We start from the raw sequence: 22,813 nt of genomic DNA on the forward strand, positions 1-22,813 counted from the left end.
GGTTAGTTGCAAAGGGGTTTACTCAAAAAGAGGGTTTAGATTACCTTGAAACTTTCAGCCCTGTTGCCAAAATGGTTTCTGTGAAGGTTGTGCTTGCAGTGGCTGCTGTGAAAGGCTGGTTCCTTAGCCAACTTGATGTGAATAATGCCTTTCTTCATGGTGACTTGCATGAAGAAGTCTACATGGCTCTTCCACCTGGTTTTCACAGCAAGGGGGAGCATGGAGAACAGCTTGTATGTAGATTGAATAAGTCACTTTATGGACTTAAGCAGGCTTCCAGACAATGGTTTTCTAAGTTCTCAAACACATTGATTCAACTTGGGTTTACTCAATCTAAGGCTGACTACTCACTCTTCACTAGGCAACAAGGAAGTTCATTCATTGCCTTGTTAGTATATGTTGATGACATTCTCATAGCAAGCAATGATAAGGGGCAAGTTGATCAATTTAAGGTGATATTGAATCATAAATTCCAGTTAAAGGATTTAGGTGCATTGAGATATTTTCTTGGTTTGGAAGTAGCAAGGACAGAAAAAGGCATTTCCCTATGTCAAAGAAAGTATGCCCTTGAGATTTTGGAGGATGCAGGGCTTCTTGGGTGCAAACCTATGAAAATTCCTATGGATCCAAGTTTGAAACTCAGCAAGCATAAAGGTTTATTGCTTGATGATCCAGGGCAGTATAGAAGGTTGGTGGGAAGGTTGTTGTACCTAAGCATCACTAGACCTGACCTCACCTTTGCAGTCCACAAACTGAGCCAATTTATGGCTAAACCAAGAAAACCACACCTTGAGGCAGCACTTAAAGTTTTGCAGTACTGAAGAATGAACCGGGTAAAGGAATCTTCTTCTCAGCCAATTCAGAGTTGCATGTAAAAGGTTTCACGGATTCTGACTGGGCTTCATGTCCAGATACCAGAAGATCTGTTACTGGATACTGTATATTCCTTGGAGACTCATTGGTTTCTTGGAAATCAAAGAAACAATCCACTGTTTCCAAATCATCAGCAGAGGCAGAATATCGGGCTATGGCTGTTTCAACTTGTGAAGTAGTGTGGATTCTTTATTTGCTTAAGGATCTTCAAATTAATCACAGCAAAGAAGCTTTGTTGTTCTGTGACAGTCAGGCAGCACTCCACATAGGTTCTAATCCTGTTTTCCATGAACGAACGAAACACATAGAAATTGACTGCCATGTTGTAAGGAATAAAGTGTTGGAGAAAGTTATCAAACTCATTCATGTTAGAACTCAATCCCAATTGGCAGATTTGCTCACTAAGGCTTTGAGTCATAAGCAATTGTCAGAACTTTTATCCAAGATGGGACTTATCAACATTTATCAACCCACAGTCCATCTTGAGGGGGAGTATCAAGATCAAGGCAAACACCTGGAGCAGAAGAAGACAGGCTCAACGTGTATAGCAGAAGTTGAAGAAGTGATCTCAGAAGCTCTTGTCGTTTAAATAGCTGTATAGATATACGACTTGTAGTTTAGTTTTTTATTTTCTTCCATTAGTTGTTACACGTGTGAAGGTTAGTTACTTACACGTGAGAGAAGTTGTTAGTCTGTTATTCTATTTCTGTTAGCTTAGATCAGAGCTTATGCTCTGTTTCCGTTTCTAGCTGATCTTGGTGATGTATATAAGGACAGATAGTAAGTTAATCAATTCAATTCAGTTTTTCCCAATTCTTTCTTTTCTCATAGACTCTTCCATGGTGTGCCTACGGTGATGTTACTTGTTGAATTTGGGATATGTGTGCCTGGAATGGGTGGAGGGACATAATAAGCCTTATGCAGCATATAGGGATGTGGAGGCTTAGTTGAGCTGGGAATATATTTGCCTGGATTGGGTGCAGATGGAGCCACAGAAACATATTTGCTATTGTTTGAAGGATTGGACACAGAGATTTTCGGGACTTGGCCTTGCATATGCAATAATGAGCCTAACAACAACTGGTTTTTGGTCGTTAGATTTTTTTCTTTTCCATGGGGGATTTTCCTAGCCTCATATGCAGCAGGCATGCTCATCAATATGAAAAGCACCACTAAGGCTGCGTGAAACATTTTTGTTTTTCAAAAGCAAAGATGGTTCAGAAACTTTTGATGAAGAATATGCTTAGCATATGGTTATATAGTTGCTTATTTATAATGAGAAGCATGCATGTATGAATTTCGTGAGCAGCTTCTGGAAAATCTGAGGATCCACCATCACTGTCTCCAATACCAAACCATGATCTAAGCATATCTGCATCCTCCTTAAGACGTCATAATTCCTCTCCTGAATTGGTACCAATCTTCGAACTGTTGAACTTAATTGGGATCGTTTGTAACACATGACTTATGATCACATGTCATATTGCAACACGAGTAATACAAGTTAAATATTGCAAAACGAGTAATACTAGTTAGGGATACATTAAACTTATAAATTGATATGTTATCAATCATCAATTTTAAATATTTATTTATTAGATAGTTGAAATCCATCAAATACATACATTGTCACATTAGTTTCTAGATAAATATATATATTAAACCTTTCCATTACAACACATACACGTGCTACTTAACAACTTCATCCAAAAAAAGAAAAGAAAAGAAAAAGTGCTACGAAACAACCAAGAAGGATGGTCTTGATGACATGTGCATATTCGTTCGAATTTTATCCATTATTCTCGGAAATGGATTTGAGTTAGTCAAAAGTGCTATGCATATTATACAAAGTAATCATTGCAAAACAAAACAAGCACAAAAACAATGCAACTTCTTATCTATTGGTTGTGTTTAGCTCAATATAAATTTCTAGGACAACCATTTTCTATGCTGAGAATCGAGAAAACCTTTAACATTTTGATAAAATGACATTTTCAATTTGATTGCTATATCTACAGTTCTTCTATATTTTCAGTGAGTTTTGAAGATATATATATATATATATATATATATATATTTATAGAAGTTATATACAATCCGATCTACTTAAGGTGCTGAGGGTACTTAAAAACTACAGAAATTAATGAAAATTACTACTTTGCTAGTGTTAATTAGTACTTGGAAACACTGTACCAAAAAAAGTATTTGGAAACAAAAATTTCTTTTCATTAAAAGTAAAAGTAGATGTAAAGTATGTTTTGGGCATGAAAATGAGATTCACCTTAAATAGTATGTCCTCGTTATAAAAATAAAGTGGAAATTGAGATATTGGGTTTAAGCCCTGGCCCTGGCCGATTCAAAAATAAAAATTTTAAAAATAAGTCTCACATTTTTTTTTTTATTATTAAATGAGTAGATAGTAAGAAAGGGGGAGAAGTGATGTTTGAACTATAGACCTGAGACACCGTAAATAATACTATTACCACTTGACTATCACTACATAAACCCTAAAAATAGCAACAATATGGCTAGAAATATTAATATTTGAGAGACAAGTATTTCTCTGATTGATTCTCATTGATCAAAATATTAAATACAGCCCTGTTTATTCCAATGGAATCTCTTTTTAGGAAGTGTTACATGAAAAACATAGTAAGAAGGAAGCTACACTAACTAACCGATCGACTAACAGTAGCCTACACTAAGCGACTCAACCTATCAACTATTGACACGTTTCAAGTAGTTACATATAATTAATTAAGTAAACTACACATAGTATACCTCTATTATGTACAAAAACCAAAACTACCTGTCGTCTATACTATTCTTCTTGTTTCTGTCTTTATAGTGCTTCACTTCTATACAACTGACTTGATCATTTCTTTGATACTCCCCGGCCCGAAAGATGAGCATAGATATTCTTAATGCACATCTTGGACAATAAGGTGTGAAATTGTTATTGTCCAAGTGGCTGCAAAGAGATCAGCTCTTTGATGTTTGGAAATATGAAATGTCTTTACTACTCCATCTTGAATTTTCTCTCTAACAAAGTGAAAACCCAATTCTCTATGTTTTGTTCTTTTGTGACAGACTGGATTTGCAAATATGTCTAAGGCTGTTTGATTGTCACAATACAAAAGGGGCTGGTCTGTCAATAAGGTTGGATGAAAAAATTGAGTGGTCTTTTGTGGTGGAAGACAATAAGAAAAATATACCTAAGTGTTAAAGTGCGTTGGTGCAAAATAATTTGTAAATATTGAGATCTCCGCCAGATCTCTAGCAGAGATCTTGCTAGGTTTGTTGAGATCAGTGGCGAAGCCAAAAATTTAGGTCGGAGGCAAGATTAAAAGTAAAAAACTAATCTAAAAAAATTAATCAATATTAATAAAAAAATAAATAAACAATTATATGCTAATGTAATTGTCATATAGAATCTAACATAAAATCTAAACTTTAATTTGTCTTTTCACACCTAGCTTAATTTATTCAATTGCCCTCGATGATTTTTTATATTTTTAAACCGCTGCATGATTTGTTCATACTCAATAGTCTTGAATATATCTTTCCTATTTCGTTTTGTTGTAGGATTTTTTTTTTTTTAATCATTATTAGGTGGGTCCCATTCCCACATGATTTCCTATTTCCTTAGAGCATTCCCATTAAGGATGCTAAAAGGGGTATATGTTAAATTTTAGCATCAAAACACCAAAAAAAGCAACTCCATCAAAGCTTTCAAATGGTAAAATATTTGGCATATTGCTACAGTGAGCTTGTAATAATACAAGCTCACTTAGCCTGAATTGTAAAAAAGAAATAGTTTTTTATTCTCATGTTGGTTGAGGGGGTTAGCTGGTGGTTTGTGTGTAGTTGTTTTATTATTATTTTAATGAGTAGTTTATATTATTTAAATGAAATGGTAAAAAATATAGAAGTTTTGATGTATGATGTATCTTAAAGTGGGATGATATAATAAATAAAGTATATTTTTGAAGTGTTAAATGCTAAAAATTTTAGAATTTTTGATGGGAATGCTCTTATAGCAGTAGGATGACGTTGTGTGGTTCCTATTTCATTTTGCTGTAGAATCTTTTTTTTTTCTTTTTCTTTTTTTCAAATCATTATTAGGTGGATCTCCCACATGATTTCCTATAGCAGTAGAATCTGCTTTTTGTGCACAACTATGCCTAGTGTCTTCTTTTGTCAAGGAAGGCATAATGATATATGTACTATATTAGCAGTGAAAAAATTTGGAAGTTTAGGGGGCACTTCCCCCCCCCCTCCCTTGCCCCTGGTTGAGATCTCCACAACATATGAGGGAGATCTCACTAGATTTTTTACGGTGAGGAAATGAGGAGGAGAATAGCGAGGTCTTTGCTCAAATCGGGCCACTCAAGTCTCAACCAATGAAACCTGCTATTTGACTCGCCGATGTCAGATGAAGACACATACCCACCATTGATTGCTACACTTTTGGATCAAGTGGGCTCCGGTTGGAATGACTCTGGGTCGGGTAGATTCATCGGGTCGGGGTTTGGATTGGATAGCCCTAATCTTGTTACATGTGCATGCATGATTCAAGTAAAAGTTACAGGCAATGGATAAGAATGCTGAGATTAAAAAAAGAAAAGAAAACTCTTTCAGATTAAAATGCTTGGGCCCTTTAAAAGTTCAAATAAATGGGCACTTTATAAAAGTTTTACCACAATTGTCCAACATAGTTAATCCAGCGCACTCCAAATTAGAGGCACCATGGCAAAGCACGACTCTGAGCACTAACTGAAATAAAGGGATTGACTGACTAGTTCACATTAAAATTTATGAAGATATATATAAGAAGTCAAAAAGTTGAAGACAAGGGGTAAATCAGCATTGCTTTCCAAGAGGTATATCCCGTGTCCACCATTCAAATTGGCATATGGAGTAAGTTCAATAACATAAACATTAAATATGGCAATCTAAAGAAAAATTTCCTTAATTAGTCCACAACTCCACATACCGACAAAGAAACTAAAGAAAAATCTGTGCCAATTCAAAAAAAAAAAAAAAAAAAAAGTAGTTTATAAAAATTAAACCAAAATAAAGACAAAAACAGAAAAGAACTTTATAATTATATACAATTTATTTATTTTTGGAACTTAGATATAAAATTTGAGTCCATGTGTGACTTTATAGGTCTTTTGCAACTTAATGTGTCGAAGCCAAGCTGATAGATGGAGGACCATGGATGGTCATAATATTACGAAAGCCATCCTGAGACTCATTCTTTGTGTTAGAGATATATATTAGACATATATTAGTCCAATGTAATAGGCCCAAGCCCATTCCTGCTTGTACTAGTAGTCTAGGGTTTAGTCGCCTATATATACTCATGTTAGGGTTCATTGTAACACAGGAGGTTATTGTACTACACTCTCTGACAATAAAGATGTAGCCTTTAAGGGATTCCTCCGTGGATGTAGGTCGTAAGACTGAACCACGTAACCCTCGTGTTCTTAGTGTTCCTCTTCTATGCTTCATCTTCCGCATCCATTCTAGTATACACAACATGGTATAACACATCTCAATGCTAATATTTAACACTTTGAAAATCTTAATTTTTCGGATGTTCTTTAAAAATTAACAAAAAAAATAAAACAAAAATGGTTAAGGATTTGCTAAGTTACTTAATTAAGGAGTTGTACCGCGTTTAACTAACATATATAGTGGCATATAAAGATGATGGGAGTCGCCAAAAACCTTGTAATTTAATTAATTGACAATTTTTTGTATTTCCAATATAGATTGATACTCAAAATTTAAATTCTGACTTCCAACTATTGATGTTTATATCAAAAAATAAAACCTAGAGGGAGTCAATTGCTTGCCATTCACGTACAAGCGACTTGGAGCGAGCATGTGAACCAACCAGACCCAAGAGACACTGATCCACCCAAACATGATCTTGTGAATTTTGGTGCAGCCTCAGCTTACACGGTTGAGAGGAAATCAGTTGCATATGTATGTTGATGATCAGTTGGAGTTTCTCCTCCTTATGGTCAGTGCACGTATGGTTATAGCAAAACTTGCATGTATGCAACGTGGTGCTAGGGTTGGATTGTAGTTGATTCTCTTCCTTTCGGTGAAAGTCTGGTCCAATAAGATCGAATGTATATTCCTCATTACCTCTTTAAGGGAAATTTCTAACTTTCTACGTCTAAAAAAACACACTTTCGTTAGTGGCTAACATTCTAGTCAAATAATGTATTATAATATGATTACAATATCCATTTAATTACCAGAAAAAAAAGGGTAAGTTTCAATCAGTTGATCATAATGACGATAGGGTTTTCTTTTAGGGTCAAATAATGCATTCTAACCTATAGGCCAATTGATGGTGTCTTCTTTATTTAGTATATGTATCCTTTCCATTTTCTTTACATTACTTGGTCATACTACATAACTGTATAGTAAAGGTCTTGAGAGTTGGAGACCTTATTTGTAAATAATTGTATATAAAGTTCTTTCTATTTTCTACAGAATCTACACAGAAAAAAGAACTTTTCTGTGCGTGTACTAAAAGGTCTTGAGAGAAAGAAATTTTAAAATTGTATAAATGATAGTATTGTATAAATACCAGTTCTCAGTTTTATATATAAAGAGAAAGAACTTTATATACAATTTTATTTTAGTCTTTTCTTTCTCTTTTTAGTTTTAATTAAAAAAATAATTGGTTAAAGGACTAGCCTCGTCAAAGTCTACAGTCATAACAAACATAATAATTGCTCAAATTAGACTAATTAAGCAGCTTCTACCCCCAAGTTCCTGGCTGCTATACACTTTCAACATCGAAGTCGGCTACAACTGAATCTGTGTTGGCATACGTCTTGAGACTAAAATTAAGATTACTACTTAAATAAATTTTTTGAACATAACAAGGCATGAAAGAAAACCGGTGAAAATTTTTTCACACTCTTTATTATTTTCTTTTTCCTAAAAAAAATAAAGAGAAGAAAACGGTATCGTTCTTTGAATCACATATTACCAAGCAAAGTCCAATTTTTTTTGAGCCCAAGATCAATTAACTTCTACAAACCAAACCTAATTATTGTCTATAAGAATATTCAAGTCACTATGACGTCGGCGGAACCGTGGAAATTAACCCTTTTTTTTTTCTAGTATGGATTATGGACAGGTTGAATTTAAAACTAATAAATTTCAACAGGAATATAGCTGGACTAAGATTGTGCACGATCTCTTCCCAAAAAAAGGAAAAAAAAAAATGATATGACTGTTAATTATCATAATTTTTTATAGGTGAATAGTTGAAAAGGAAGAAGTGAAGTTTGAACTATATATATAAATACCACAAATGATACCAATACCGTATGACCATTAGTTGAATTCGATCCATTATTTTAATTTATTTTGAAGGATTTGTAAGAGCAAAGCTGCCGCCCAATAATTCAAAATATTGGATGGGACACCATGCTAACATGTAGTCATGTTGAATATAATACATAGACTGATCAACCCAAAACCCCTTCGTATTAAAACAGCAAAAATGTCTAAAGCAATCTTCTTCTTTACTTTTTGCTTTTCTCTTTCACCCCAACATAAGTTGGAACTTGGAAGCATTATCTTGAATAATTAGAGTCTGTTTGATAAGAGATTTCTAGTATCGTCGTTTAAGTATTGTGGAAATACATGTGGGTTAAAAAGTGTTGTGAAAATACGTATTATGATGTTTAAACACTGAAAACTGTTGTTCCAAACACCCTCTTAATAACATAATTTCTTTTTTTATTTAGTTATTTTTTTTATTTATTTTTTTTTTTATTAACACGTGATTTCTTCTTTGGTAGAGATATTGTGCGCGTGAGCCCGGCAAGAATCAAATTTGTCTTGAAAGGAATAAACACATTAAAAATGATTAAGAATGTAATAAAAGATTAAAGTTACATACACGTATATATTTAAAGGAATAATCACATTAAAAAAAAAAAAAAAAAAGGAAAAGCCAGTTGCACATATATAATGTGTAGATACATGTACGCGCACACAGCCCAATAAACAACGTAGCATAAGCTTTGGTAACCCCTTACTTTTAATCTGGGTCATTTGCTTTAACCTAAGGGATGGAGGTGCTCTCCTTGGGCATAGAGAAAGACGGAGGACTCTTCTCCATTGAGCCTGGAAAAGGAGGAGCAGAACTATGACTTGCTTTAGGAGGAATATAGGTGGGTGGACTTGGCCCAGATCGAGGGACAGGACCCCTTTTCAGTATTCGGCGTAGTGAGGGAGAGACATCAATAGTGTGATCAGTAACAATTAAGTCCTTTTGGCTCATTACTGAAGTCGGGTTGGACACATATGGAAGGGCTTCTTCACCTTGTTGTACTGCTCCAATCAACATTTCCTTATAAGTTTTCATCAGATTTTGGTTTTGTCCATGAGAAATTGTCCTAGCTTCATATGCAGGCATGCACATAAGGAAAAGCACTAGCACCACTGTGATTTTGAGAAGAATAATAGTTAGAAGCGCCATCTTTTCTTCTGTAAAGTAGAGAGAGTTTAAGATATATGAACTTCTGGCTAACATGGTTAAATAAGGGAATAGAAAAAGGAAACGCGGCCCGTGCAAGAAGGGTGTGGACATTTCAGAGATACAGAGAAACATCTTCACTGAATCATCATGGAAATCGTTTTGAAACAGCGCTGTACGTAGGTGCCATGAAATTTGAAATCAGTTTCCGGAGATTTTGTATATAGGGAGGGATTGGCATGAACAAGAGTTGAAATTTGCAACACAGAGTCAATACTTTGCGGGAAAAACATACATACCGACATAATGCCGTACGTGCAAGTTGTGAAGATGGTGGCAAGGTTAAGGTGCTAACTGGTGCAAAATAGCTTACCCCCGCGTGGACAGAAACTTCAGTTGCAAAGATTTCATGCATGCACCCCTTTAATTTTTATGAACTGGCCGAGACGTATGGTGCAAGTTTCGTTGTTCACAAGTATTATATTTCAAATTTTAAATGTATCAGTGAACATTGTTAGTATCTTCCTGGTAATAGAATTCGAAATTACATGGTAAGGTTGCTCTCCATTTTTATCAATAACATTTTATTTCTTTAGTTTAAGAGTCAGTATATTTACATCATTAAAAATTTAAAAAATATAATATAATACAAATATATTTTTAATTTGTAATTATTTAATCTAAAAGACGAGATGGATATATTTAAAAGGGACAAGAGATTTTTATGATAATTTGTGACTGAAGTTACCAAACTTTATTCACTAGAGATACATATTTTACTAACAAGCAAGTCACTAGAGATGCATAAAGAAATGAGAGGGTGAGGTGAAGGTTAGGAAGGAAGGGAGATAGTTGATTTATTTTATTTTTTAATAAGAGATTTTATTTTTTAATAATAATTGAAATAAAATTTTGTAAAAAGTTTGTAAAATTGTTTGTGGCTCTACCACTACTCTTCCACTAATATAATATTGTATCGATCATTTTATTCATTTTTTTTCTTTTGATGAATAAATTGGTATCATTATTTGAACCATATATCACCATGAAAGGTCCATTTTCTTAATCAAATATCAATTAACTTTTACAAAAACAAACCTAATAATATGGTCTATCAATGACGCTAGTAAACCCTTTCTTTCCCTTTATTTATTTATTTATTTACCTTGGTGTGTGACCAGATCAAAAACTAATCAGCCGAATGGTAGGAAAAAAATTGTGTATTATTCTAATCTATTTTGAAGAAAAAATAAATTTATCTTTGTACGTTGTGTTAATTAAAAAGGGCCAAAATGCAGAAGACTTAGATGCCCGAATGCAATGCAATTTGGACCTTTCCCTAAAGGAATAAATTATAATTCAGAATGCTTATTAAAAGTTTTATTTTATTTTATTTTTTATTTTTTATTTTTTTCAGGTGCCTGGTCTGTGTCCAATGTAGAGTGCATGCAAAAGTCTTTTTTAATTTTCTTTTATAATTTAGAATGCCTAATTAATTATAATACATGTATGGTTTATACCTTGAACAAGATGGTAGCTGATCCTACGGCCAAGAGATTTACACTTCATAAATTTATGTGCATGTAGAGAAAGTGAGACTCGTAAATTCAAAAACCTAGGAAGGATATACATAGGCCTGCATATGCCAGAAAAAACTGGGGAGGCCCAAGTGCATGTAGCTATGTAGCCAAGTCTTTTCCTTTTATTTATTTATTTATGTAAATTAAGAACAGATGGCTATTGATATGTTAGCTCTCAATTGAAAAAAAAGATTTTAATATCACTATTAGCAACGTCTGTATATTTTTTGACACAATAGCAAAATGTTAAGAACTAAACTAACATATTTGAAACATTAAGGACCAAATATGTAATTTAATCAATTTCTTTTTAGTTGTTTTTTAGTATTGAAAAAAAAAATTTTTAATAATAACAAAGTTATGGACAAAGGAGTAACAACAACAGTACGTAAGTGCAAGCTTATATGACCAAAGTGACAAAAATGAAAATTAAATTAACAAATTAATGAAAATTTACCAAACTAAAAGGGAGTAATTTGTATTTTTGTCAATTTTTATTTTTATTTTCACTAAGTTCAATTAGAATGTTTTGTTTAAACAAGAAAATATAAAAAACATAAACATAGATTTATGTTTACTAAAATTGTTGTTATTTTATATGTTGTTTTGTTACGGTAATTAGTATGAATAATAATTTATTATTATTGTTATTATTATTGTTGTTGTTGTTGTTGTTATTATTATTATTATTATTCAAAGTAAAAATATCACCCAAAAATACAATGAAGAAAAATAATCCACAAATAACCCACTAATATTATTCTTACATGTTAAAAACTAACAAATCAAATGAAATAAAATAAAAAATGAAAATTTTCTTCTTGCCAATCTAGGGTGTACAAACTAAAACTCGACAACATCAGTCACCTATGGGCCATTTATTTTGTGAAGAAATGACATAAAGATAAGATAAGGCTATTGATGACGATGAACAAAAAATATGAAAGAGTGATGGAAAGTATGATGAAATATGGTTGTAGACGACTAAATTTCTAGTTTGAAATAAATCAAACAAGTAAAATAGTTTCACAAATGCGAATTTGTATTTATGATTGTGTGGTACAATTCTCTGAAATTACAAAAGAGTGATCCTTTGATTCGATCTCCTTGCAAAACTTATTGATTGGATTTATGATAATGTGGCTTTGACTTGAACACAAAATATCCTTCAATTTGGTTGAGGGATGGATCGAAGATTACTGAAATGGAATTACAATGAATATCTGGCTATGAGCTTGTTTAGAAATTCTTTGTTCTTCGCGTTCTTCGTGTTCTTTGTGCGTTCTTCGTCTTCGAAGGTTTGTGGTGGAAGTTCTTCGGAGCTTTAAAGGCTTGAATCCGTTGAGCTTTGATGATTTGTGAGTTGTTGATGTTTTTGGACACTTTTGGCTTGATTCCCTTGAACTTTAGGATCTAGGCAGATGATCTGAATGATTCTGCTTCGAATGTTCTTCGATTTTGGGGTTGAAGTTCTTGAAGTTCTTGAAGGCTTTGAGGCTTGATCTTCATAGAGCTTTTTCACTTCTAAATTCTGGTCCTCCTAAATGTCTCAGGAAGGCTTCTATTTATAGGAGTTTTGGGGTGGGTGAGCGACACATGGCGGAACTTGATTGGTGACACATGTCACAGCCTGATTGGTTCGCTTGTGTCATCGCTTACACGTGCTGGACTGCTTGAGTCATCGCTTACACGAGCGAGGCTGCTTGAGTCATCGCTTACACGTGCGAGGCTGCTTGAGTCATCGCTTACATGTGCGCTGACGCGTGATTGGTTCTTGCATGACACTTGGCAAATTTCTATTGGCTTCTGAATAGTGATAGCAAAACCTAGCAGCAATACATGGTACTCTGTAATTGGCTGTATTTTGTGGACTTGATAATGTGACGTGTCAGCTTGTGATAGGTCGAAAATTTTCTCTTTCTACAAATGCCCCCTCGAGACTCGTTCACGCACACAGATTGATGATTGTGGTGTGGGAATGAGTTTCGAACAATGGATTTTTAGTACTTGACTCTTTAAGTGAAGTAGTTGAAGGTAGTGGAGCTGTTGAAGGTGGTGGAGCTTTCAGAAGGATGAGATAATTTTCGAAGAGTAGACCCACCTATCTGAAAGGCTTTGATGAGACCGGAAAAGGGGTTTGCAAGTATTTGAACGTACTTGCGTGATGGAGCCTTCTTAGCAGAGATTAAGTTGAAGTACTTTCAAAAGAGTATTTTGGATCGTTGGCGGCGATCACAAGATGTTGAAGATGGGGAAGATGAGAGAATGGTGGCTGGATACAGCATGCAGGGTCTTGGAGCTAGCCTCGTTTTCTTAAGAACTTCTGGTGAAGTTATTTCAGAAGATCACGCTTTGGATTATAACGAGGACAGGTGGGAAAGTGGTTGAATGCGCCTGCGTAATTGTATCACTCAAGTTAAGTTGAAGTAATTTCAGAAGCTTATGTATTCTGGGTATGCTGGTAGTGGGAACGAAGAAGATGGAGATGGAGCAAAGCAAATGAGCAAAGCATACACCACCATGGTGCTGGCCCTGTATGCTGGGACCCTTCTGGTGTAGATGTTTATGGGAAGTACAACTTTGGATATGGGACTGACTGTATGCTGAATGAGGTCCGACAGCAAGTAATTGAATGTGCCTGTGTAATGGGACCATGCTGACGGACGTTAAGTTGAAGTAATTTCAGAAGAGTACTTTCTGAAATTCTTCAAGCTGATTTTAAGTTGGAGTAATTTCAGAAAATGAGTTTTGAGGTACCAGCAACGATGACCTTTGGGTCCCCTAGTAGTGGGGACATGGAATAAAGCTTTGATGACCATTTACCGGCACCAAAGGCTGAATTCTGATGAGCTGGCGCCTTGGAGGTTGTTTTAAGTATTGGATGGAAAACAATTTGTAGGATACCCCAACACTTTTTACCATCTTCATCTACTGCCACTTGTTGGAAAAGCACAGAAAAAATGAAAGATGGAGCTAACTTGTGAACCTGGTTTGGAAACCAGACAAGTTGCTGTTTGTTCCGAACCACTGCCTCTGCTGGAAGACTAAGCAGTTGGAAAGAGACTACAGGAGCCCTGAGGCTAGGAATAGGTGTGTCCGCTGGACTTGGATTTCTTGGCCAACCAAGTCCACAGAAGCATGGGAGGGCGATGCAGGCCTTGTTATGAGTAATTTTATGGACAAAGGTGGTTGTTAAGTGGAGAAACAAAGTTTGTTTGGATCTCAAAACTGCAATGATGTTGTAAATAGGGTTTCGACCGACCCATGGGAGGGTTGATCTCAAACCGATTATGAAGCAAAATCGGTTGCTAGGTGTTGAGAATGATGAGGTCATAGTGAGAAATGGTTGTGAAAAGGAGGATTTGAAAATCTGAAAGAGGCAAATCTTCATTTCATGATTCAGTGTTTTTCTTTTTTGGATGAGTTTTTGATGAACCCGGCCCTCCTATTTATAATAGAGAGATGAAGAATGGTAGGTAGGTAGGTAAGAATGGTAGTTGAGAATTTTTGCGGGAATGGTAGGTGGGAACGGTAGGTGGGAACGGTAGGTGGGAATGGTAGGCACCAAACGGGAATGGTAAATTGGAGACTGGTAGGCGCCGAACGAGAATAGTAGATTGAACTAATGACCTAGTGTAATTTTAAGACACACTTGTGAGAGTTCATTTGTACTTTGAAAGGCATGTCTTGATGAAATCTGGAGAATAACCCTACGGGGATCCCAATTAAATGGATGAATCTCAAATTTTGATCTTAAAGGCCTAAGTTTTGAACACTTGGAATTGAGTCATTTTTGCAATTTTCAAGTTTCAAATGACGGAACGGACTCCAAAATCAGAATGTACTCGAAAAATTGAGCAAGATAGGTCCATCTCAAAGATTTTGACATTTGGTCAACATTTGCACAAAAGTCAACCTTTTTTTTGGGAAATTGGACGTTTGCACAATTTCTGAACTTCGAATGAAGAAACAGGTCCCAAAATCGGAATGTACTCGAAAAATTAAGTGGGACAGGTCCGTATTTCAAATTTTGACTTTCTGGTCAACATTTGCACAAAAGTCAACCTTTTTTGGAAATTGGACGTTTGCAGCTTCGAATGAAGAAACAGGTCCAAAATCGGAATGTACTCTAAAAATCGAATGGGATAGGTCCGTTTTGAAAATTTTGATTTTTTTGTCAAGGTCAAAAGTCTACTTGGTCAAAGCACTTTTTTTTTTTTTTTGAGGCGGTTCGGACCGGGTCAGATTTCCGGGTCGGTCCGGGTCGAATCTAGACAAACGGGTCAGCAGTGGATGACGTCATCCATAACGTCACAGTGCTAGGACGTGTGTGGCACGTGCGGCACGTGCGACATGTGTGGCACGTGCGAGCTCTGGAGGTCCTCATCGGTGCGTGGGACTGAAGGCCGCGCCGCCGAATCTTTTGGCGGCGCGTGCTTGGGCTTTTGGGCCTGAAATTTTCGGGCTTTGTTGATCTAAAGCCGTAAAAGACCATGGTTCAGTCAAATTTCCAAAATCATGGGCAGATTTGCACAGATTTGAAGGATTAGGCCGCGGGTCGTCGTGAGTTTGTGGCGGCGCAAGGAGGCGGATGCAGCCGTTTCTGGGCTTGAAATTTTTGGGTTCTGTAGATCGTGGGCCGATGGATCTAGTGGTGGCACATGTTTTGTGAAGATTTTCTCAGATTTGTGCAGATTTGTGGCCGCTTGTGGCGGTGCGTGGTGGCTCCACTGCTGAAGATTTTTCTGGGTTTTGTACACCAAAGTCCTTAGAAGATTTCTGTGGGTTGATTTCTTTGTGAAATCTTGTCAGAAACTTTAGAAATCCAGAATGGAGTCCGCACACATTGTTGGATTTGTTGCCACCTTGGTCTACTTTGGTGGGGGCCATTCTGACAACGTTTGACAATCCAGGCAGGGAGTGGTTCCAGAGTAACCACTGAGTGTCTCTATTGTCCTCAAGGAGTTGGTGACACAGTAAAACAAGAAGCTTCCCTTCGTCGGTCTAGGATGGGAGACTGCAAGCATTGCTGGACTTGTCGGCACCTTGGTCTACATTGGTGGTGGTCGTTCTGACAACGTTTGACAATCCAGGCAGGGAGTGGTTCCAGAGTAACCACTGAGTGTCCCTGTTGTTCACAAAGGAGTTGGTGACACAGTAGAACAAGAAGCTTCCCTTCATCTGTCTAGGATTTCATTCACAGTCTAGTGTCATAGTTTCCGAGGTCTAGTGTAATTTTTTCTTTCTGACAGCATGATACATATATGGGCTTTTACATTTCTGATTTTTCAAATGGGTACGTCACCCTTTGAAAATATGGCACTTTTAACTTTCTTATAGGTGTTTTTTCGTTTTGTCTGCTAGCTTCTATGGATCTCTATATAAAGCCACTCAGGACATGCACTAACTCGTACAAATGTAATCTCTAATAACAGAATACTCTATAGTAACATAATACTCTGTATGGAGAAACCATGCCCACCCCCTTTTTTTTTTTTTTATTAATTAATTTATTTTCTATTATTTGATGCTTTTTTTTTTTTTTAGTACACAGCTATCAAGATGCTCTTTTTTAAGGATTCGAAAATTGGTGAAGAACCAGCCTTGTTTATTTATAAGAAGAAAGATGACAAGGATGCGAAGCCTACGACCTTGATTGTTCGTCCGCCCACAATTGGAAAATTTTCAAAGAAATGGGGTCGTAACTCTTATCCTCTCAATTTGCCGAAATGGTCACAAGTTTTTCCTTCTAATGGCGGCTCTAACTTGGAAACAACTATCCTTCTTGCCTCGCATCACAAAAATGTTGCTAAATCAAAGCCGTACAACACTTTGGGACGAGAGATAATTGCCAAACATGCGGATTGGGATTTTTCCTTTAACGTGAATGGAGGATCTTCTTACTTCTTCCTTTATTGGGATTGGCTAGAAGATGTGCTCAGCCGGTGTAAACAGCTCCTTGATGTGACCCACCTCTACAGTGCGGTCTTTGCTTCCTTGTTCACATATGATTATGATGAGAACCTCATGAAAGCATTTTGTGAGTGTTGGAGTCCGTCCACTAATACCCTCCATACCTCCGTTGGGGAAATTTCCATCACACCGTGGGATCTTTCCATTCTCGGTGGACTTCCTTGTACCGGTGCATTTTATGATGAAGTAGTACCCAATGCGCAAGAGCTAGATGGAATCAATGACCAAGGACGACCCTATCTACCGTACAGCTGTCGCTACCTCTTCCTGGCGTATCATCATCTTCAAAATCGGCTGAAGAAACAAGGGAAAGTAAGTGTTCGCGACTGGATTACTTTTTGGTATAGAGGAAATAGCAAGTATTCGGCTCCCAGAAAACCAGCGAGACGGACAACCATTCCCAAGTATAGTCAGAATCCCTTGGGTGAGATAAAGGAGCATGGGCCATGGCTTGATAAAGAACACGGGGTCTTTGTGGATCTTCAAGTTAAAGGTGATTTAAAGGAGGAGACTTATTTATCGGCGCTTCTTTCCTGTTGGCTGTGCATATTTGTCTTCCCTATCAAGGATCAGAACAGCATCCATCCTGGCACTTTCAAAATTGCTAGTTCCATAGCTAATGGTCGTTCATTTGGCCTTGCTTCCCCAGTATTGGCTAGCATTTATCGTGGGCTTAATACCATTTCTTCCTCTTCTACCCCAAGCAAGTCCGGAGCTAGCTTTGCCATCCATTATGTTCATGCCTGGGTAGGTCATTTCTTCCGAAGCAATCGCCTCACCCATGACAAACCATCTAATGCTTTGATGACTAAATATTCTGGTGTGGGCTATGTCTCTCCATTCAACGAATTCTCTGCACGCAAGCATATACAAAACGCCACCAACTTTCTTTGGCACCGAACTGCTTTCAAGAAAAACTATGACCAGACTTTTATTGACAATAATCATTTATCCATTTAGAAGTTCGACTACTTTATAAGCCTTCGCTCGGGGTACTTGTCACTTCGATGTGAAGACCAACATATTGTAGAAGCATACAGTCCTCACAGATTCAGTCGGCGCTTTGGATTTCATCAAGACATCCCAGGTGATTTGAAGGAAGAAATTCATACCGGTTCTTTAAAAGACCTCTGCCAATTCTATCAATCCTTCACTTGCTGCAACACAGATTCTAAGATATTCATTCCAGCTTTTGCCACAGACTTTGGAAGTCGAGTCAGACATAGCTACAAACAATGGTGGGAAAGGGTTTGCGGAAATGATTTTACCAAAGGAACAGACCTCCTAGCTGACATCGCCTCCTTCCCTGTTAAGCCATTAACATCCAACAAGCCTCAGAAGGGAAAGAGGGAACTACAAGACCCATACATTCCACAGCCTTTGTCAGAGTTTGCACGACGTCGTCTTGAAGATGATAGTCATTCAAAAGACTCATCTCGACATATCGAAGCCATCTGCAGTCAAGGCACCAAAGGTCTATCTGTTGTACCAGTTAAGGATGCCAGTAAAATTTCTGAGGAGGAGGTGGGTAACGACCTGGGCTATAGTTGGAAACAATCGAAGAGTCCAATGGAAGGTGTTGATGTAGAGATTTCTATTAATCATGCGCAGCTTCTTTCAAATAGCGAGTCTTCTATTTCAAAGCCATCTGTGAAGAGTTCGGATCTCGAGAGGTGTGAGTTTGCTGATGTCGGTACGTCATCCAAATTTCCGATTGAGACAAAAAGGGCACCTCTGCCATCCCTGCAACCAGCTAAACCTCCAGAAGTCTCTGTGTTTCAAGCCAAAGTGCATATTTCTTCCGTGCATAGGAAAGGGGCTTCTATGCTAGGAGATGTTCTTCTAAACAGGCTTTCGAATCTTTCCGTAGACACCATCCTCCCAAAAACTGAAGTACAAGAAATTTATAGTGGGGTTGAAAGTCTTGGAGTGGACCCTCAACACTTGCGCGAGAATGTTGACAAATATTGCGAGGGTATTGCAAACTATTTGAAGATGAAGGAATTTCTGAACCAACGACCAAGTCCTGTCATCTTGTCTCAACACCAGGCTGAAGTTGAATCCCTCTTTTCTGAAGCATCGTAGAAGAAAGCGTCTTTGAAGACTGAACTTGATGCTGTTAGATTGAGGATGGTTGACTTGAAAACTGAGCTTGTCCAGTTAGAGCAATTATTGTCTCAAATTAAGACTCATCAAGTTGAACAAGACAATGTTGTGCAAGACTTAGAAGAACAAATTGAAGAAGTCAAATCTACCCCCGTTCTTGAAGACCAGGATATGAAGGCTTTAGAGAAGATACGAGCCCTTCTGGAAGATAATCGTTCTAGCTTGAAAGATTTGAAATGGATGTCGTAATTTCTTTTGTTTTAATTCCCTTCATATATGTCAACATGCTTTCCTCTTGTACTATTTTCCTTTCGTTAATCAATAAAGAAGACTTTATTTTCTGTTCCTTCATTTTTTTTCGAGACTGAACTTAGCAAAGGATACTAAGTTGCCTACGTACCCTTGAGAGGAATCAAGTCATCACATAGTTCAAAAGATTTTGTTTTTTTTTTTTTTTTTTTTTGCAAAAAGGGGGCGCAGTGTGTAATAGTGGGTATCACTACTGATCGAACCCGAGACCTCGGCCTCAAGGGAGAAATGGGTGTCCAACCGCTACGCCACACTCGCAATTGTTGACATGGAATGGGATTAATTTCTTCTTATTGGCACACTTTCAAGCATAGAAGCATTTGAGGAACTTCCCATTGATGGGGCCGATCCTTACATCGTCATTGTTGATCAACTTGTGAGCTTGGTTAGTGTTTGCCCCCTGCTTGAGAGTTGGAAGTACATCATAAGCAACGGTCACATGGTTTGACCCGACAACTTCATTGAAGTCTAGATCAATCTTGTTTTCTTTGGCAAGAAAAAGGAGGGCTCATGTGTGTAATCCTCGCCCCACGCCCCACAATATTTTATGGGTACCAATTGCGCATAGTGGGTATCACCATTAATCGAACCCGAGACCTCGGCCTCAAGGGTGACATAGGCATCCAACCACTACGCCACACTCGCAAATGGTGACACAGAGTGGGATTCATTTTTCTTTATTTGTACGCTTTCAAAGGTAATGGGAAGACATCATGTACCCTTGTAGCGTTATGGTGGGTAGTTTAAACTCTTACCGAGGAGCAATCCTCGATTTTCAAGCATAGAAGCGTTTGAGGAACTTCCCATTGATGGGGCCGATCCTTACACCATCATTACCAATCAACTTGTAAGCTCCATTGGTGTAGACTTCTTGCACGACATAAGGTCCATCCCATTTTGAAGTGAACTTATTGCTTGTACGATGAGTTGTGATGATAGGTCTTCGAACGGCGAGAACTAAGTCACCAACTTGGAATGATCGTGGTTTGACTCTTTTATTGAATGCGCTTGAAAGACGAGCTTGATAGCATTCAAGGCGTTGTTGGGCCTTGAGCCTTTTTTCATCAAGTGCCTCTAATTCTTGCAACCTGAGCTTGGCATTTTCTTCTCCAGTCAATCCTTCTTGAATGGCAATCCGTAATGATGGGATTTGGCGTTTTAAAGGAAGGACGGCTTCCACTCCGTAGACAAGAGAATATGGCGTTGCTTGAGTAGGCGTTCGAAACGTTGTTCGATATGCCCATAATGCTTCTCCAATTCTTTCATGCCAGTCTCGCTTTGTCTTAGATACCACTTTTTTTAACAAACTGCCAAGTGTTTTGTTAAACGCTTCAGCTAGTCCATTTGTCGGGGCATTGTACATGGAGGAATTGTATTGTTTAAATTCAAACTTCTCGCATAGCTCTGTCATCAGTCTATTGTAGAATGGTTTGCCATTATCAGTTATGATATACCGAGGGACACCATACCGATAGATCAAGTGAGTTCGAATGAAATTGACCACCGTTTCTTTCTTCACTTCCCTAAGGGGTACAGCTTCCGCCTATTTTGAGAAGTAGTCAGTTGTGGCCAAAATGTACAAGTGGCCACCGGATGACTTTGGTAATGGCCCTATTGCATCAAGCCCCCATGCATCAAAAGGCCAAGAAGCTACAGTTGGGTGTAGAGATTCTGGCGGTTGATGGATGAAGTTTGCGTGATACTGACAAGCTTCGCACTTCTTAGCGCATTCCATAGAATCTTGCACCATTGTAGGCCAATAGTAACCCATTCGTTTGATCCTATAATGTAACTTAGGACCTGACTGATGTGCACCGCATATTCCAGAATGAGCCTCCTCTAAGGCTTGTTTAGCCTCCTCCTCTCCTAAGCAACGGAGAAACAATCCATCAAATGAACGGCGGAAGAGAGTGTCTTTATAGTAAATGAATCGAGCAGCCCTCCGCCGAATTTCAGTCCTATGGCGTTTATCATCCGGGAGTCTTCCATGTTGAAGGTATTCAATGATCACTTGTCGCCAATCTTCTTTTTCGACAAGGCATACAGAAATGATGTTGGCTTGCTCTTCTTCTTCTTCTTCAACCACGAGAGGTATCACCCACCTTTGGGAAATAGCGACCTTGGTTGTCTCTTCTTGGGATAATGCTAAGGCAGTAACCAAATTAGCTAAAGCATCGGCCTGTCTATTCTCCTTCCTCGGTATATGCTCCAATGTGATGGCTTCAAAATTTGCTAGCAACTTCTTCGCATATTTGCAATAGGGGATGAGGTCTTCTTTCTTGACGTCATATTGCTCCAAGATTTGGTTGATAACTAATTTGGAGTCTCCCAAGATCTCAAGTTGCGATATGCCCATCTTAATAGCCATCTGTAGACCAATGATCAATGCTTGATATTCGGCCACGTTGTTAGAGCAGAGTTCGCTTAATGAGAATGAGTAAAGAAGTATTTGCCGTTGTGGAGAAACAAACACTACACCTGCCCCCGCTCCTTCTTGACGAGCAACCCCATCAAAAAACATCACCCATGGTGGCATTACTTCAATGTAAAACACATCTTTATCCGGGAAATCATCAGAGAACTCCCAATCAGACGGAACTGGGTGATCAGCTAAGAAATCTGCCAATACTTGTCCTTTGACAGCTTTTTGTGGAACATATGCAAGGTCATATTGTTGAAGCAAGACTGCCCATCGAGCTATACAACCTGAAATTACTAGCCTGGAGAGGACATATTTGATTGGGTCTGCCTTTGCTATCAAACGGACCATATATGCTTGCATGTAGTGCTCCAGTTTGTCTATGGCAAAGAAAAGAGCGAGGCACATCTTTTCAATAGGAGAATAATTTAATTCAACCCCATTGAGAGTTCGACTTAGATAATAAAGGGCTCTTTCTTTCCTCTCTTTATTTTCTTGCGCCATAAGAGCACCTAGAGACCCTTCTTGGGCTGCAATATACAGCACCAAAGGCTTTCCTGGGATAGGAGCACCTAAAACTGGAGGATTAAGTAAGTATGTTTTGATGCATGCAAAAGCATTGCTGCAAGCCTCATCCTATTCAAAGTGCACATCCTTTTTCATCAATCTATTGAAAGGTTGACATCGACCGACCAAATTCGAGATAAATCGTCGTATGTAGGCCAGTTTTCCCTGCAAGCCTCTAAGTTCTCGTAGATTCTTGGGCTCTGGCATTTTCTAGATAGCTTCAATTTTGGACTGGTCAATTTCAATACCGTGGTGCCTCACAATGAAACCAAGAAATTTTCCAGATGTTACGCCAAAAGCGCATTTGCGGGGGTTCATTTTAAGCTGATACTTTCTCAGTCGGGTGAACACGGATCGTAGATCTGCCAGATGGTATTCCCTCCTTTTTGTTTTAACCACCAAATCATCGACATAACACTCCACGTATTTATGAAGTACATTATCAAAGATCTTCTGCATGGCCCG

General features: G+C 37.7%; 2 protein-coding genes across 2 annotated transcripts; both read right to left on the reverse strand.

Annotated features, from left to right (window-relative positions):
* Positions 1 to 19,666: 19,666 nt before the first annotated feature.
* LOC115953233 lies at positions 19,667 to 20,773 on the reverse strand. The gene is made up of 3 exons (XM_031070768.1): positions 20,189 to 20,773; positions 19,918 to 19,992; positions 19,667 to 19,762 (listed from the first exon to the last, which is right to left on the reverse strand). Exons 1-3 carry the CDS (start codon positions 20,771 to 20,773, stop codon positions 19,667 to 19,669), a joined length of 756 nt encoding a protein of 251 aa, XP_030926628.1.
* Positions 20,774 to 20,905: 132 nt separating this feature from the next.
* On the reverse strand, positions 20,906 to 22,285 carry LOC115953234. Its single transcript, XM_031070769.1, has one exon. The coding sequence runs from the start codon at positions 22,283 to 22,285 to the stop codon at positions 20,906 to 20,908; it is 1,380 nt and encodes a 459-aa protein (XP_030926629.1).
* Between the last annotated feature and the right edge of the window lie 528 nt (positions 22,286 to 22,813).

Source organism: Quercus lobata, chromosome 7 (genome assembly GCF_001633185.2).
Source record: "Quercus lobata isolate SW786 chromosome 7, ValleyOak3.0 Primary Assembly, whole genome shotgun sequence".
Classification (NCBI taxonomy): Eukaryota; Viridiplantae; Streptophyta; class Magnoliopsida; order Fagales; family Fagaceae; genus Quercus; species Quercus lobata.